Raw genomic sequence first — 18,621 nt, forward strand, 5'->3', positions numbered from 1 at the left:
AGATGCACAGCTGCATGTTAAGGCTAGGCTGCAGCTCAGTGGCAGAGCACGTGCCTAGTGTGCATGTGGCAGTAGGTTCAATTGCTAGCACCATAAATAAAACGATTATGAACTGAAACTAACCCTCATGCTCTGTCTGAGTCACGTGTTCGGGGGGTGCCACCGGAGCTGTGGTCCTGAGCTAAGAGCTTTACATGCATCCTTCACACGTATGCACCCTTGGCAAGGCCTGCAAGGGACGCCGTGAGACTCAGGACAAGGCCACTGAGGCCCCAAAGGGATAGTCACTCAGTCACGGTCACACCAGGAGAAGGCAGCTGAGCTGGGTCTGCTGACTCACCCCACCGCATACCACCCCATACCACGCTGGCCCCTTTGAAACCCAAAACATACATATTAAAACCTACTTATGAATGAGACACTGAGGATTAAAGAGGTACCACCACGTGCCCTGGTCACAGAACATGTTCAGAGTAGGGAAGCCTCTATTTATACCATTGCAAACACTAGCCAAGGAGGAAATCTAGGCCATGTGCCTCTTTGCCTGCCTTTTCAGCCACAGCAGAAACCAAATAAGGCCCAGTGGGTCTGGGCTCTGTTTATGTGACCCCTCCCCCACACACATACATGGTAGCAGACCTCCTTCATGAACCTCAGCAAAGAGCCAAAGCTGACCGTCTATATCCTCCTCTGCTATCCCAGAGAAGTGTACAGCTGTGTCAGGTGAAGCTGGGGCTCTCTCTTGCCCTCTTAGGACCCCATTGTTCAGTGGCAGGAGGGTGGTCGAACCAGGTGATCTCTAAAGGGCCTCTGTAGTCTAAAATCTGTTGGCGAGATAAGAAGGTACCCACAGCAGTGCCACTTACTCAACTGTCACTGTTAGGATGGCACTGGGCCCCAGACCCTGCTATCCTAGTTTCTAGGAAGAGTATCTGGGGCAAGGGATAAGAGCTGGGCTCCAGAGTTCAAGTCTAAGTTTAAATCCAGGGCTTCTGCTTTCTAGCTCTGGTCTGAACAGTCATTTGCCTTCTGACTCTGTTTCCTATGCAGACAGGGATGCTAAGTTAGGAGTGGCCCATGGGTAGCTGTGCGCATCAGAGCATTCATGTTCACAGCACTAAATCCATATAAACCGTCCTAAATCCCTGCCTGTCAATACTGTCATTATCACAGGCCTGCTGAAACTGGACAGCAGTGTTCAAGTGACCCCTTGAGTTAGCCAGTTTACATTCCAGATAAGGCCAGTGAGTCTAAGAGAGAACCAGGGAGCACAGTCCACAGCACAGAGAGAAGGTGGGACTGGACCCTCATCCAGCCCGACAGCAGACTCCCACACTATACTTGCCCACAGCCTTCACTGCCCAGGGGGGACAGTAGATGCCAGTGCTTTCCACTTCTTCCTCTGTCTTGTCCCCACTCAAAGCCATGCACTGGCAGGAGCTTGCCTTTAGCAAGGTGACCCGTCCAGACAAGAAGTTCCAGGCTCCTGACCCAACTGCCTCCCACTAAGGGCTTGGGCACATGAGGGGCAGCCTGCAGAACCTCTTAGCCAGGTACAGCATCTTGCCACACTGTAAACAGAAACACTAATGCCACAGCCAGGCGTCCTTGAACAGAGCACAACCTGCACCATGAGCTCCTTGACCCTGAGCTATCTGAAGGGGGACAGCTGGAGTGTCTATGACGGGAACAGACAGCAGCATGGGGTGCTGACTAAGCTGGCCTTCTCCACAATGATTCATCCTCCTCTTCAGCAGTGTGAGCTAGGCCCTGTCCAGAACACAGGATGATCCAGCCCCATTCCCCACCAGGAACACAGGTGCTACCACCAGCCCACTCCCAGGGACCACGTCCATGGCTACCACACTATCTGCTGACTCCCCAGAATTTGACCAGATGCCAGGGCTGGCTATTCATGGCTAAGGAACAATGCTTAAGATAGTGAGACACCCTCTGGGACCATACAGAAGATTCTAATGCTAATGACCTCTGCAAAGTTATTTCATGTACTGAGTGTGTCCTTAGCTATAAAGCCAGGGTTCCACAGCTAAGCTGCTGAAGGCTTTCGGCATCCACAAGTGATGGGTTCCAGGATCCTCATGGATATCACCTCGATTGGTTCATCCGTTATATAAAATGATAAAATGCCACAGAATTTACATCTAACTCACATACAGCCTCTTGTATATTTTAAATCCTTTCGAGAGTATTTATAATATCCAGTAATTGTAAATGTTATGGATACAGTCATTTTATTGTATTGTTTAGGGAATGTCAAAAAATATACATATTCAGTACTTTGTGTTTTTTTTTTTTTTTTTTTTTGGTTTTTCGAGACAGGGTTTCTCTGTATAGCTCTGGCTGTCCTGGAACTCACTTTGTAGACCAGGCTGGCCTCGAACTCAGAAATCCGCCTGCCTCTGCCTCCCGAGTGCTGGGATTAAAGGCGTGCGCCACCACGCCCGGCTAGTACTTTGTATTTTGAGACAGACTTTATCTGTGTAATCCTGGTTGTCCTGGAACTCACTTTGTAGATGAGGTTAGCCTCAAACTCAGAGATCTACCTGCCTCTGCCTCCTGAGTGCCAGGATTAAAGGTGTGCACCTGTGCCACCACACAAGGCTACTTTTTGAAAACTACAGTCAAATTCAATGGTAGAGGAGGCTGATATCTCATTTTGCATGCAGGGTTATTCTCTTGTGGACCACGTTCCTTCACAGAACACAGGCTCAAGGGCAAAAAGAACTCTGTCTAACCCACCCTTGCTCCTAATCGCCAAGATCATAGTGCCTGTATAGCGAGTGGCGCAGAGCCAGGCCCTCCCTTCAACTTGCCTGGTGCCATTACCTTCCCTGTTGGAAAAGCCAAGCAGGTAGGACTCTCATTGTACCCAGCCACTGCCACAGGAGACCCAACTCCTGCAGAGCTCTGACATGTTCTGTTGTGCACTGCCCATAGCACCTAAGCCTGTCCTGGCTGTGTCACTGTACCTGGCTTCAGTCCTCTAGGCTCGAAGAATGACCAACCTCTACCCATATAGGTACAGGGGGAGGAAACCACACAGAGGGGTGGGTGAAGGGAAACAGCTTTAGATTTGATTCAGGAATGCTGGCATCTCACTTTCATTCTTTAAAACCCTTTTTGTTAGTTTATTTTTATGTGTTTGAGCGCGTTGTCTGCATATATACATGTATTATATTACACATTTGCAGGACCCACAGAGGCCAGAAGGTGTTAGATCCCCTGGAACTGGAGTTACAGATAGCTTTGAGCCGCCATGTGCTAGGAACAGAAGCTGGGTCCTCTGGAAAAGCAGTTAGTGCTCTAAATGGCTCAGCCATCTTTTCAGTATCCAAAGTGTTTGGAAGATTGAACACAGGGCCCCATGCACACCAGGCAGGTGTCCTACAACTGAGCTATTTAGCCCCAGCCCTGGATTGCATTCTCGTTTGACCTTTAGAGAGGTCCTTTAGCGAGGGTTTGTTCTCTCATGAGGAAAAGCCCCTCAGTACTTCTGACCTGCTCACACCTGGCAGTTAACAATAATGGCAACAATTATTGCTTGTGATATTAACGATGTCTCAGAAGGCTCTGAACCAGTAATACTGAGAGCCTTGTGCCTCATCTTGGGGCCCCCTCCACGCTGTGCTGAAGGCTTCAAGACCAAAGTTCCCCAGAGCGGAACTGTAGAGCTCATCCCCCTCTCCATGGCCCCTCTGAGGCTCTAGTGGGGCAGACATTTGCACTTCATCAGTGTAGTTCCTCCCACTGTGTGCATCTTGAGGGTGGAGGTGGCTCTGGCATGGGGTTAAAAGAAGCCAACAGTTTGGCCTTGGCCAGCGGCTGAAAAGACTGTTTGAGCTCAGCACATGCTGCTATTCTTTCATTATGACACCCCATTGTAAAGCATAGCTCTGTCACATGCCCATGCGTAGCCCACCAGTGTCCCAGGGCCATGCCTGCTGTCAGGAATTGGTGGGATCAGAACTGGTTTGTGGGGATGCTCCAAAGTTGTCTGCTCAGGACCCTACTCCAAACAAAGTGCCAAGGAATGTGGGTGGGCCTGTATATAGGAGCACTTTTGGGTACTACAGTGCAGGACTGCACACACAAATTTCTCATCCAGTCCTCAGTCCTGTGCATGCCTCCTGGGATAAAGTGTATCATCTCATTCCCAGCAAGCTAAGGCTGTTGGGAGCCAACCAGTTCAGTGGTCAGGGTCAGGGTCAGGGCCAGGGCCAGGATCTAAGCAGGCACTGGCTCCATGTCCTCAGGGAATAGTCTAGATTAGCAGATGACAGAGTGAAGCAGAGAGAGCAAGGGTCTACAGAGTCAGGCTACTCTGACTGACCCTGAAGGTTTGCCTTTCCTAAATACAAATTATTCCCAACTTAAGGTGGCTTTTTTTTTTTTTTTTGGTTTTTCAAGACAGGGTTTCTCTGTGTAGCCCTGGCTGTCCTGGAACTCACTTTGTAGACCAGGCTGGCCTCCAACTCAGAAATCTGCCTGCCTCTGCCTCCCGAGTGCTGGGATTAAAGGCGTGCGCCACCATGCCCGGCTTAAGGTGGCTTATTTTTACAGTGGTTAGAAATTGTACTTAAAATACCAAATGCTGACCTGATCCAAGCTAGGAACACTCAGTAGGGCATCAAAAGGGCACCAACTGAGAAGCACTTGCAACCCCTCAGTGAAGCTGTGCATTCATCCAGGAAATGGGTCAATGACACTCTTTCCAGGATGCTCATGAGGACCAGTCACATGCTGGGAGCCTGGCACATCAGTGGTGCCCAGTGCCCACTTGTGGGAGGAGCATCTAGATTCTACAGCCCAGCAGTTCTTCCTCTGGCTTTTCCAACTTGTCTATGTGACCAAGAAGTGACAGGCCACTTCCCAGGACAACTTATAACTCCACCTTTATCTTGGCTCTCTAATCAGTCACCTGGTCTGAGGGTAGTTATGTAACACACAGTGAGCAGTGTTGACAGTGAAGCCCATGTGGTCAGGGGCTGAGAACCCACCTGTCCACTCCTAAGTGCCTCCTGACAGCCAATCCTCTAGCCCAGGCTGACCTCACGTGACTACACGCTGGCTGACACTCTAGCTGGAACCATCCAGCTAAGCTATGCCTGAGTTCCTGACCCTCACAGCAGCACAAGGTCATAAAAGTGTGTTGTAGTTATGCCTGGTAGCATATGCTGGAGGCAAAGGCAGGTGGATCTATGGAGTTTGAAACCAGCCTCTTCTGCATAGTGAGTTCCAACCAGCTAGAATAGAATAAGACCTTGTCTCAAAAAAAATATTGACTTAAGTCACCAAGTTTTCTGGGGTATTTTATTATGCAGCAAAGATACCTAATACGGTAGAGTAAATGAATTTTAAAAACTATTGAACAGCTGGGTATTATGGCGCACTCCTTTAATCCCAGTAGTGGAGAGGCAGAGGCAGGAGGATCTCTATGAATTCAAGGCTAGTATGGACTTTATAGTGAATTCCAGGACAGTCAGGATTATGTAGAGAGACCCTGCCTCAAACAAACAAACAAACAAAACTCGAAAACTAAAAACCAACCAAACAAGTGAAAATCAAGCCAAACAAATGGGAGCATTTAACAACCTGAGCCGCAGGGCGTGGCGGCGCACGCCGTTAATCCCAGCACTCGGGAGCAGAGGCAGGCGGAGTTCTGAGTTCAAGGCCAGCCTGGGCTACAGAGTGAGTGCCAGGACAGCCAGGGCTACACAGAGAAACCGTGTCTCAAAAAAAACCAACAAAACAACAATCTATGATAACCACAGATACAAAGACTTCCTGACTTAAAGTCATCGGAAGCCACTCCCACTAGCACACGCACAGTCCTAAGGGGCCGTACTTCCTCATTCATTATCCACTTATTTTTTCACCAGCCACACATATGATCAACATTTCCTTTCTCCCAAGCAGGGGTTCATACCTTACCACAGTCTCTGCTCTCAGTCCCTGGACCCACTGGATATGTGCCTATGTGCTGGGGTTGGCTGACAAATTGGACACTGTACAAAGTAACAAGCTCTGTGTCCCAAGATCCCATTGGGCACCTGTATCCAACAGAATTCCTCCAAGACACAGAAGACCACAAAATCATAGGGCCCAGGTTGAACAACTTAATCTGAAAACCCAAAATGCTCAAGATCGAAAACTTACATGATGCTCAGAATGTCAAACCCATGTTTTCAGATTGAAAGTCTGAAATCTTAAACACTTTTGGTTGCAGGAGGATATTTGTTTGTTGTGAGACAGGATCTCACTATGAAGCCCTGGGTGGCCTGGAACACACAGAGATCTGCTTACCTCTGCTGGAATAAAGGTGGGGGCGACACCTGGCTTCTCCAGCACTTTGTGACTTCAGTGAAGCCAACCCTGATACTGAAATCTAACTGTGCAACACCAAGAATAGCTGGTGGGACCCACTGCTAGCTATGTGCCAAGCAAGCTGCCCAGAGTTCCATGTAGGGTGGGTGGAAGCTCAAGGCACAAAGTCTGATGTGACAGTTCTACCCTCATTTTGGTCCCTAAATGATCCATAGAGACCACTGTTGGGAGTATTGTGAACAAGGTGTGAGCCACACTTCAATGGCTGGTACCAGTCACTAAACTACTTGACAGTGACTGAGGTAAGAGGACCACTTGATCCCAGAAGTTTAAGGCCAGTCTGAGCAACAGCAGGACCATCTCACAAAAACACAACAAATGCTAGGTGTGGTGGGTGATTCATGCCTGCAATGCCAGGTGGAGACAAGAGGATCAGAGTTCAAAGCTGGCCTAGGGTACATAATGAATTGAAGGCCAGCATGGGACATACAAGACCTTGTCTCAGAAAATAAAGTTCAAGGAAATTCTTCCAAATACTCACTCAAGTGTTAAATGGAAAACGGCTTGTCAGCTCCCCCAGACAACAAGACAGCATTTCTCAAGGTAAAATACTTTTCTCTCCAGGTTAGAGATGATGCCTCAGCAGTTAAGAGCACTGGCTGCTCTTTCAGAAGACCTGGGTTCAATTCTCACCACCCACATGGGAGCTTATACCTGTCTACAACTCTGGCTCCAGGAGATCTGACACCCTCACACAGACATAGATGCAGCCAAAACACCAATGCACATAAAATTATCTTTAAAACAAAACAAAAAAGACTGTCCACAAATACAGAGGTTAGAACTGGCATGGAGTATTTACCATGATTACCCCTGGCTCAGGAAATGCATGTTTTCTTTCTCACTTTGCGTTTTGCTATTCTTATAAGAAGCTTCACACTTACTGTAGGTTGTTTGAAAGCCCTTAAAACTAAAAATATTCCCTTCAAAAAGCGGGGTCTGGGCAGACTGGAGGGAGAGGCAAACCGTTGTGAGCTGGAAGCCAGATGGGTCTACACTGCAAGTTCTAGGCCAGTCATGACTCATAGTGTGAACCTGTGTCTAAAAAAGGAAAGGACTGGAGAGATGGCTCAATGGTTTAGAGCACTCACTGCCCTTGCAGAGGGCCAGGGCTCTGTTCCCAGCACACATGTGGTCTCTCACAACAATCCCTATCTCCAGTTCCAAGAAACCCAATGTTCTCTTCTGACCTCCACCAGCACCAAGCACATATGTGGTACACATGCATATATACATACATGCAGACAAAACACACACACTCACACACACACACGTCTATTTTTAGTGTTTTTAAGTAGAAACTGAGATGTGGCTCAGTAGTAGAGTATTTCTTGGCACACTCGAGGCTCTGGGTTCAGATCTGTCAGACAAGGATACTCTTGCCCCACCTAGGAGGCTGCTATGGATGGTTCCGAGGACTTTGCTTATCTGGGTAAACCAGCTTGGGTAGCTGTTGGAAGGGACAGAAGGAACATTCCCTTCAGTTCCCATAGGTGAGTGTCAAGGCAAACCCTGATATACCCAGACCTGGCCTAGCAACTCAAGCGAAGGTTAGCTGCACCTGACTCTGAGCTCCAGGGACCACGAGCTCAGACAGTTTTTCATCAGATGGTTACAGGTCTCAGGAGGTCAGAGTATCCAAATAGGAGAGATGAAAACAGTCTGAAGGAGGTTCCAGACCGTGTCTGTCCCGCCTCCATCCTGCCATCGCTGATGCTAAGTAGGATCTTACTTCCTCACTGATAGACAAGGCCTCTTTGCTCAGCCACCCTGCCCTGACCAACCTTTCTAAAATCAACCCTCCTCAAGATGTCTATGGCTCCTACATGAGAACCTTGTTAAAAATGAAGTTTTGAGCTGGTGAAATGGCCCACTGGGTAAAGGTGATTTCATAGAACCCTGATGACCTGAGTTCAATCATCAGAATCCACAGAGAGGTAGAGAGAAGATACCACCAAGCTGACCTCTGGCCTCCATAGATGTACCTTGGCATTTGTTCATATGTATATCTCACAGACACACACACACACACACACACACACACACACCACAAACATCATACTCACAAACACTACACTCACACACCACTTGGCTAGGACAGTGGCTCAGGGTTCAACACCTACTCTTCCTGTCAAAACTGTGTCCTGTGTCCAGGTCTCAGAAATTCTGACTTAGCAGATCTGAAAATGACCTAGAGATCTGCATTTTAACCATGAGTCCTGATTCCCTGAGGAATAAACTTCACACTACATCCTGAAGGCAGCCTTGCTGGGAACATTCTGATCATTAATATTTCAGCTCACAGAAGGAGCAGCAGCTCTTAGCCTATACATAGCACAGTTTATAGAGCTGGAGAAATTTTTCTTACTGAACAATTTCTTTTCATATCCCAAGAACTTAACAATTAAGAGGGAGGAGAGTAAGTCAGAGTGGCTGTGCTCACCCTGGCCCTAGGAGTCATCGGTGTAACCCACTAACCATGACATTCAGCAAGCTGAGGTAGGAGGGTCTCAGCTTCCTGGCCAGCCTGGACTAAAGAGCCCGAGTATGTCTCAAAACACAACACGGCACAAACCTGGGTAACCAGGTATTTAAAAGCATTCTTAACATTAAAACTAATTGATAGCCTAAATATCTGACAGATGATCTCTGGAATTCTGACTTAAGATTTTGCTTTTTTGTTTTTTTTTTTTTTTGTTTTTTGAGACAAGGTTTCTCCGTATAGCCTTGGCTGTCCTGGAACTCACTTTGTAGACCAGGCTGGCCTCGAACTCAGAAATCCACCTGCCTCTGCCTCCCGAATGCTGGGATTAAAGGCATGCACCAGGGCTATCCGGACAGTGGTAGAGCACACCTCGGAAAACAAAACAAAACAAAAATCTAAGGCTAAATCACTAGTTATACACACTCATAAGATGTGTGTTAGTAACTGATATTAGATTTATGGCTTTAGCATGAGAAATTAGCAACTATGGTTATGTGTTAGAATAACCCAAGGTGCTAAAAGTTGTTACTTTAGGTCCACCCCCTAAACCCCTATATTCTTATATCACCTGAGGGTCAGAGTGGGGTGAGGGCATGTTGAGCTAAGGCACGCACGGTCTTACGTAGCTCCAACTGGATGACCTTGAACTTCTGATCCTCCTGCCTCTACTTTCCTAATGCTGAGATTATTGGTTAAGTGCACAGAACTCACTCCCAGGTTATACCATGTTGGAGGTCAAAGCCAAGGCCTTGTTTGTGTTAAGCAAGCACTCATCCAAATGAGTTAACCCCCAGTTCCAGAGCCTTTAATTTGCTGTCAGTATTCTAAACTTTTAAAAATTCGAAAAAATGAAGGGGGAAGGGAGGAGGAGGAGGGAGAAAGAGAAGATAAAGTTGTATAGGTAGAGGGGTGGGAGAGGATCTGGCAGGAACTGGGAGAGGGTTAAAATGATCAAAATATACTATATGGCTCAAGGCCAGCCTGGTCAACATTGTGAGTCCAAGCCAGCCAGGGCTGTTACACAGAGAAACCCTGTCTCAGAAAACAAAACAACAATAACAATATATTATGTGAAAAAAAAAAGTTTCACCTAAAAAAAAATAGTAAGCTGAGTATGGTGGTACTTGTTTTTAATCCCAGCACTTGAGGAAGAGGCAGAGGAGGGGCAGAGGAGGGGCAGAGGAGGGGCAGAGGGGCAGAGGAGGGGCAGAGGCAGAGGCAGATGGATCACTGTGAGGTCAAGCCTGGTCTACACAGTGTGTTCCGAGACAGCCAGAGCTACACAGAGAAGAGCTCCTACCTCAAAACCAGGGAGAACTGTGCCACCTCGCCCGCCAGGACAGCTGCCACTCAGAAAACAGCAAATGCCGGGCGATGCCTCGGGAAACAAACCCTGCTCTATACACAGCTGCAGGGCTGTTTATTAGCCCGGCCTCGGGAGAAGCCAGCACAAAACTAACATACAGCTAGCACATGCTCAGCCATACTGCTCTTGGGTAATATCTGAAGGACATGATCAACACAGGACAGACACCTGAACACACACGGACCGCCCCGCTGGTCACAGCAGCCTTGCTATGGGATTAACTTAGGTGCCCATCAATAGACAAGTGGATTAAGGAGATGGGACGCAGACACAATGGAATTGTACCTAACCATAAAGAACAAATCATGTCATTTACGGGAGATGGATGCAACTGAGAACATCATTTTAAGGGAAGTGAGTCAGACTCATAAAGACAATTATCATATTCCATCTGCAAGGCATAGATTTTATACATGTACACAAATTATATATGCTGATAAAGTGTGAAAGCAGAAGCAGAGTAGGAAAGGGAAGGGGTCAAAGTATACAAAAAGCGTGGATGCAAATGTGGTTATGAACTCCATTCCTATGCACAATCAATTTTAAAAACTATTGAATTGTTTGCAAGAAATTTAAATTCAGCTTAATTAATTAGATTTGCTGGTAACTAGGAATCCTTGGGGAAATTGAGCTTGTTAGGTTATACATCCCAAATACTCAAAAAGAAAATCAAACATATGAAAATTATAAATGGAGTTAAATGTTTGAGGGATTGTAATTAAACGGTAAGTAGGGCTGAGTGTCTAGAGGAATTTAGTTTGCTCAACTTGAGTTATAAAATTAATCAGAAAAATAGTAAAGTTCATTTTTCTTATTTCCCTAAAATTTGATGTAGAACATTGAAGATTTTTTTCCCCCAACTGAGACACAGTCTCACTCCATAGCCTAGGGGTGGCCTCAAACTTTCATTATTTCTGCTTTAGCCTCCCAGAGTGCTGGGATTACAGCTAAGCTCCACTATGCTTGGCTCAACAATTCCGTTAAAAAAAACGAAATTTCATTTTCCCCGAGACAGGGTTTCTTTATGTAGCACTGGCTGTTCTGAAACTAGCTCTGTAGACCAGGCTGGACCAGAATCAGAGATCCACCTGCCTCTGCCTCCCAAGCACTGGGATCAAAGGTGTGTACCACCACCACCTGGCTTAAAAAAAAAAAAAATTAAGACTGGGTCTCACTATGTAGTCCTGGCTGGTCTACAACTTGCTATGTAGCTCAGGCTAGACTCAACCTCACAGAGGTATGCCTCCTCATCTACCTCTCAGTTACTGGGATCAAAGGTGTGTGCCACCATGTGCCTAAAAAATGAAAAAAAGTTTTATTTTATGTTTAAAAATGTTTATTTTGGGGCTGGAGAGATGGCTCAGTGGTTAAGAGCATCAGCTGCTCTTCCAAAGGTCCTGAGTTCAAATCCCAACAACTACATGGTGGCTCACAACCATCCATAATGAGATCTGACGCCCTCTTCTGGTGCATCTGAAGACAGCTACAATGTACTTAGATATAATAATAATAATAAATAATAATAAAAAGAAAAGAAAAAAATGTTTATTTTATGTGCATTGCTGTTTTGCCTGCACAGATGTCTAGATGAGGTGTCAGATCTTCTGGAACTGAGGCTACAGACAGCTATGAGCTGCCATGTGGGTGATGAGAATTGGACCCAGGTGCTCCTAACCATGGAGCCATCTCTCCATTCCCTTAAAAACTGAAAATTTTAACATGAAAGATTAAAAATAAAATTAAAGCTGGGCACAATGGTGCACGCCTTTAATCCTAGCACTGGGGAGGCAGAGGCAGGTTGGATCTCAGTGAGCTGAGGCCAGCCTGGTCTACAGAGCAAGTTCCAGGTCAGCCAGGCTAGGTAGTGACCCTTGTCAGTGGTTCTCCACCTTCCCGATGCTGTGACTCTTTCACTCAGTTCCTCCATGCTGTGGTGATCCCATGCATAAAATTATTTTCATTTCTATTTCATAACTGTAATTTTGTTACTGTTATGAATCATAATGTAAATATCTGTGTTTTCCAATGGTCTCAGGCAACCCCTGTGAAAAGGCCATTTGACTCAAAGGAATCTTTTTTTTTTGCATTTTTGAGACAGGGTTTCTCTGTGTAGCCCTGGCTGTCCTGGAACTCACTCTGTAGAACTCAGAGATCCGCCTCTGTCTCTGCCTCCCGAGTGCTGGGATTAAAGGCGTGTACCACTACGCCCAGCTTCAAAGGAGTCTTGACCCATGTGTTGAGAACCTATTTCAACAAACAAACCTATTTAAACAAGCAGAGCCTCTCGGGTGTGCTGGCCCATGCCTTTACTCCCAGCACACAAGAGATAGAAACACATAAACCTCTGAGTTAGAGGCCAGCGTGGTTTACAGAGCAAAGCAAATTTCTGCCAGGTCTACCAGAATTCTATAATAAAATCTTGTCTCAAAAATAATAATACAGGGCTGGAGAGATGGCTCAGCAGTTAAGAGCACTGACTGCTCTTCCAAAGGTCTCGAGTTCAAATCCCAGCAACCACATGGTAGCTTACAACCATCTGAGATGAGATCTGACATCCTCTTCAAATAGTAGTGTCTGAAGACAGCTACAGTGTACTTACATATAATAAATAAATCTTTAAAATAACAACAACAATGAAGCGTGAGAGAAGGCCCAGGGGTTAAGAGTGCTTGTTTCTTTTGCAGAGGACCTGGGTTTGGTCCCCAGTACCCACATGGCAGCTCACAATTCTCCATAATTCTATCTTCAGGGGATACAATGCACAAATGTGGTACACATATATACAAAGGTAGAGAAAACACTCACACGCATAAGATAAAAATACTAAATCTTTTTTAAAATAATCTTTTAAATATAAAAGTTAAGTCAAAACAAACCACCTTTAGTTCCCTGCCTTCTGAACTAACTTGCCATCAACCAAATTGGTTTGTTGTAGGTCTCTTGTCCATGCTCAACAGAGCTTAAGTAGTCTTTTCCTGAAGGCTCACCACTTCCTGGTAGGCCTAGAAATCAGTTCTGTGTTTTAATTGACTAAGTAATTAATTAAGAGGAAGAGGCTCATGTAGTCTAGGCTGGTCTCATACATAATGTAGCTGAAGATGACCTTGAACTTCTGTTCCTGCCTCCACCTCCCTCGTGCTGGGATCATATAGTCCTATGCCATCATGTCCAGTTTGAAGTCCTTATCCCAGGCTCACACTGGTCCTCTGAACCTCAGAATCATAGCCCCATTTGTTCTAGATGTTTCTACTTCATATCTAAGGGACAACTCACACAAAACACAACTTACAGAGCTTGAGGTCATGTTAAGAGCATGTAATACTCTAACAGAGGACCTGAGTTTGGTTTCCAGCACCCACATTTGATAGCTCACAACCTCCAGCTCCAGGGGATGCTATACCTTCCTCTGGATTTCTGTGGGTACCGTCATTCAGGAGCACATGTCACCCCCTAGCCCCCCATACATATGCATAATTTAAAATAACCAAAAGCAAATCTATAAACACACAATTTACAGGTCAGGCATGATAGTGCTTGTCTATAATTTTAGCCTTCCAGAGATAGCAGAGGCAGGAGGATAACCAGGAGTTAAAAGTCAGGCTAATTTATGTAGCTGGTTTCAGGCAAGCCAGAGCAAGTGTGAAACCTTGTCTCCATACAAACATACATAAACCATTTCGTCTCTATAGTCAAACCTTAATTTATCTCTAGATGTTAATTCCTATTTTTGTTTCTTGGTTTGGTTTGGTTTTTCAGGACAGGGTTTCTTTGTGTAGCCCCAGTTGTCCTGGAATCTGTAAACCGGGCTGGTCTTGAACTCTGAGACCCACCTGCTTCTGGAGTGCTGAGACTAAAGGCACCCACAACAGAGCCCACCTCTTAATTCTACCTTTCTTGCACACTTCTGCTAGCTTGCTCTGTCTATCCTACCAAAATGCATCTCAAATCTGACCATTATTCTAATCCTCTCTACTCTAAATTACCTACCTCTGCAATTTCTTCTCTTCAGTTTATGCTCTACCAAGAAGTCAGAACGGTAACATTAAAATGTAAATTAGACCTCTAGCATTCCAGCTTAAAACCCTTCAGTGACTCCCTAGTGCAATTAGGAAAAGAACGACAGGGGTTCAAGGCCAGACTAGAGATGACTTCAGGCCACCTACTCATTAGAGGCCACGCTACACTTTCTCAAGGCCCCCAGCAGTGCAGTTGCCTCTAGAAACATTATCCTGTTTCCACTGCTACAATATATTCAGTCCTCCATTAAGCCGCTACTCAGGTTTAAAGAGCAAGCAATCCGTCCAAGCATTTGGGTTTTTCTCTTTTACAGAGAACTAGTTTCCAGAAGTGCTGGGCTTCCCCGTCGCCCACGCACCACGGCCAGAGCGCCCCAGGAGAGCTGGGAACCTTTCATTTACTGGGGATCATCTCAAGACCCCGAGGGGATACTCAGAAAAGTAGGGTGCCTTTTACAACCAGGTCACCCGTCTCCGAAGTCAGGGTTCTTGGCTTTAAAGCCTACGCTCTGGAGAACAGGAAGCAAGGGCAAAGCAACTTTTCCCCCTGAGACGTGGCTTAAGAGTTAGAACTGCAGGACCCGACTTTTGCCACCCCCAAACCTACACCTGGAGTTACACACAGGAGGTTAGGCAGAGAGTCGAGATGCAGCCACAGAAACTCAGGTTCCCTGCCTCTCTACCCACTCCCCATGCCAGAAAATGCTGATAGCGCGGACTTAGAATGAAATGCCTACTCTTCTGATTGGGAAAAGAGCCTAAAACTTGGACGCGGACGTCTCGCCAAAGATACCTGGTTCCGGGCTCCTCCTCTTGAGTCCTCGCGTTGCGCTCTGCTCGCTGGGATTTGTAGTCCTTCCTAAGGTACCGAGAAGGCGGACTACTAAGGCGAGACAGCACTGGGGAAGATGGGTAAGCTCAGGGGCTTTCGGGACTTGTAGTTCAAAATAGCCAAACGCAGGAAATGGTTGAGGAGAAAAACTGAGAAATAAGTCTTATCAAATTTTGGTTGTGTGGAATATGAACATTGTAATAAACTGTTATCCTGTGCACATTATCAGTTTCTTTAATGGTTCAAAATGTCGACTCTGAGATACAGAGAAACTACAATACCCATAAAGCAGGGCGCGTTGAAACTTTTGGAGCGAGACATTGGGTTCTACGCAAGCGCAGTGGCGTGAGTTCGGCAGTGAGGCAACATGTCGTCGCCGACGATCCCTTCGCGTCTGTACTCCTTGCTGTTCCGCAGAACTTCCACCTTTGCCCTCACCATCGCAGTGGGCGCCCTGTTCTTCGAGCGTGCCTTCGATCAAGGCGCAGACGCGATCTACGAGCACATCAACGAGGGGGTGAGGGCCTGGGCCATCCTGACCTTGGGCCCGCCTGAAGGGTGACTGGGAGGGAGGGAGGAAGGTAGGGCGGAACTCAATCAAGTCTTACCAGGTCTGGGGTGAACTGTGCCCGTTAATACATCTAGTTCTCTTGACTTGGTGCGAGGCCTAATTATTATGTCCTGTCACACAGTTCCACATATTCATTTGCAAAAGCTAACTCCTGAGACATCAGAGGACTTACGGGTCTGAACCACTCCATTAAGTCGGTGGTGAGTTGGGACTCCGACCCCTGCCGCCCTTGCTACTTTCAAGGGCAGATTTCAGCAAGGCAGTCGTTAAAAGTAGGTCTCCTTAGACCATGTGGCTGACCTTTTAAAATTGATATTTCAGTTCCGAAGGCCGCCCACGTAGGCACTTTGGATTAAAAGTGGAGACTATGGAATCTCAAGCCATAACTGGCAATACTGGAACTTACACCACTAAACCGTGGTATTGAATAAAGGTCATAGTGGATCAAAGATCCTGGGATACAGATGAGGTGCTGCCGTTCATACTTAATGATACCACTGAAAGATAGCATTCCCTGTATGTCCTGGGAAAATGTGGGGATGAATATAAAGTAGGCAATGGTGAGCCCTCTTTGACTTAACTGTCCCACACTCTGTGCATGTTTTTCTTTTCTTTTTTTTTTTTTTTGGTTTTTCGAGACAGGGTTTCTCTGTGTAGCCCTGGCTGTCCTGGAACTCACTTTGTAGACCAGGCTGGCCTCGAACTCAGAAATCCGCCTGCCTCTGCCTCCCGAGTGCTGGGATTAAAGGTGTGCGCCACCACGCCCGGCTCTGTGCATGTTTTTTTTTTTTTTTTTTTTTTTTTTTTGGGGGGGGGGGGTTTGTTTTTTGTTTTTTTCGAGACAGGGTTTCTCTGTGTAGTCCTGGCTGTCCTGGAGCTCACTTTGTAGACCAGGCTGGCCTCGAACTCAGAAATCCGCCTGCCTCTGCCTCCCGAGTGCTGGGATTAAAGGCGTGCGCCACCACGCCCGGCTTTTTTTTTTTTTTTTTTTTTTTTTTTTAAATTTTTTTTTTTTTAAGATTTATTTATTTATTATATGTAAGTACACTGCAGCTATCTTCAGAGACTCCAGAAGAGGGAGTCAGATCTTGTTACAGATGGTTGTGAGCCACCATGTGGTTGCTGGGATTTGAACTCCAGACCTTTGGAAGAGCAGTCGGGTGCTCTTACCCACTGAGCCATCTCACCAGCCCTCTGTGCATGTTTTATGTCACAAGATTGTGACATTATTGGGGAAGGCATGTTACTGATGGCCAGCATGTTCATCGACTGGTTTCCTTTTCTCGAGACAGGGTTTCTCTGTGTAGCTCTTGCTGTCCCGGAGCTAGATGGTAGACAAGGCTTGGCCTTAGACTCACCCTCCTGCCTCTGCCACCTGAGTGTTGGGATTGAAGGCCTGCGCCACCACCGACCGACCAGCTCCTCCACTGAGTGGCCTTCCTTCTTGCCTTCCTTCCTTTCTTACCTCTTTTGGTTTGTTTTTAAATTTTGTTGTTTAAATTTTATATGCTTATGTTGTGTCTGCATGTACATCATCTGTGCTAGGAACTGGACGCAGGTCCTCTGGAAGAGCAACCAGAGTACTCTGAGCCACTGAGTCGTCTCTCCAGCCCCCTCAGGGCTCTCTGACCTGCTGCCCAGACAGGCTCTGTCTACTACTTGCTGTATTTCCTCTGGGGGGGTAGCTTCCTGTCCATATGAGAGTGTTGCCACTCTGATCTTGTATAAGCATTTCCAAGTATCGAAAGTTGTCTTAAGTCTGCTGGCAGAATTCCCCCATTTTCCCGTGCTTCTAGGAATGGGGATTGTGTAACCACTTTAGGTCTGAAGAATAAAAAGTGACTCAATGTGAAATGTGGGGGGTGGGGGAGGCATTTTCTAGGTGCTGTTTTTTAATAATGAAGAAACTGGGACCATTCTTGCAACCTATCTTCCTCTCTTGTGCAAGTGCTGGGTTCCCTCCCCACTTCGTGTGGTTAATGAGTGTTTTGTTATGTTGCTTTTTTGTGTGTTTTGGTTTGGATTTTGATTTCTCAGACAGGGTTTATCTGTGTAGTGGCTGTCTTAGAGCCCACACTGTAGACCAGGCTGACCTTGAATTCAGAGGCCCACCTGCTTCTGCCTCCCAAAGGCTGGAATCAAAGTGTGTGCTCAGCTACATTGTTAACTCCTTCAACACTGATTTCTCTGCTCTTCTCTTTGGACAGCTAGAGTTGTTGTAAAATGTGAGGACAAAGGTTAACGGTGAACTGCCTTGTGTTTTAAATGCAGAAACTGTGGAAACATATAAAGCACAAGTATGAGAACAAGGAGTAACACCCTGCCCCTGTGGGACCCAAAGGAACAGTCGCCTGTCAGCTGTTTGCCTGGAGTTGGGGCCTCAGCCTAAGGATGAGTTTCAAGTTGCTGTTCACGGACCGCCAGTGTGTGGGCAAGCTATGGCTCCACTGTACAAACAGACTCACTTCTGCAGTGTTTGACTACAGCTGTCAGCAAATAAATGCAAATTGCTCATGAGACCAGCTTTTGCTTTTGCACGGGTCCTTTATTAACTTCCTGATCTCCGCTTGGCAGTTGAGACCATGCCCAAGCCCCATGCAAACTCCTGAAGACTCTACCATTTGGAGTTGTTCCATTCATATCCCAAGAATCCTAGTTTGAACACATCAGCCTGAATAGAGGTTATCTTTAACCCAATAGTCCCAGTCTTTTGTTCTTATTTAATATAAATGGGTGTTGTGGTGCCCAAGGAAGCATTAGATCTCCTGCAACTGGGGGGTACAGATGGTTGTAAGCTACGTGTAGGTGCTGGGAATTGAACTCAGGTCCTCTAGGAGAGCAGCCAGTGCCCTTAACCACTGAGCCACCTCTTCAGCCCCCCCCCCCCCCCCAATTCTTAAATCATAAAGATTCTCTTGGCCATGGGAAAGCACCATGGTCTCGGCT

General features: G+C 46.5%; 2 protein-coding genes across 2 annotated transcripts in view; one reads left to right on the forward strand and one right to left on the reverse strand.

Annotated features, from left to right (window-relative positions):
* The window catches only part of Zmat5 (zinc finger matrin-type 5), a 35,015-nt gene extending 19,856 nt beyond the window's left edge, over positions 1-15,159 (reverse strand). Inside the window, exon 1 of the mRNA XM_021177622.3 lies at positions 15,066-15,159. The gene's annotated coding sequence lies outside the window, so the exon portion shown is untranslated. The remainder of the gene's footprint in view (positions 1-15,065) is intronic.
* Positions 15,160-15,422: 263 nt separating this feature from the next.
* On the forward strand, positions 15,423-18,197 carry Uqcr10 (ubiquinol-cytochrome c reductase, complex III subunit X). Its single transcript, XM_021177550.3, has 2 exons — positions 15,423-15,621; positions 17,947-18,197. Exons 1-2 carry the CDS (start codon positions 15,472-15,474, stop codon positions 17,989-17,991), a joined length of 195 nt encoding a protein of 64 aa, XP_021033209.1. The 5' UTR covers positions 15,423-15,471; the 3' UTR covers positions 17,992-18,197.
* Positions 18,198-18,621: the final 424 nt, after the last annotated feature.

Source organism: Mus caroli, unplaced genomic scaffold (assembly GCF_978045245.1).
Source record: "Mus caroli unplaced genomic scaffold, Mus_caroli_1 scaffold_13, whole genome shotgun sequence".
Lineage (NCBI taxonomy): Eukaryota > Metazoa > Chordata > Mammalia > Rodentia > Muridae > Mus > Mus caroli.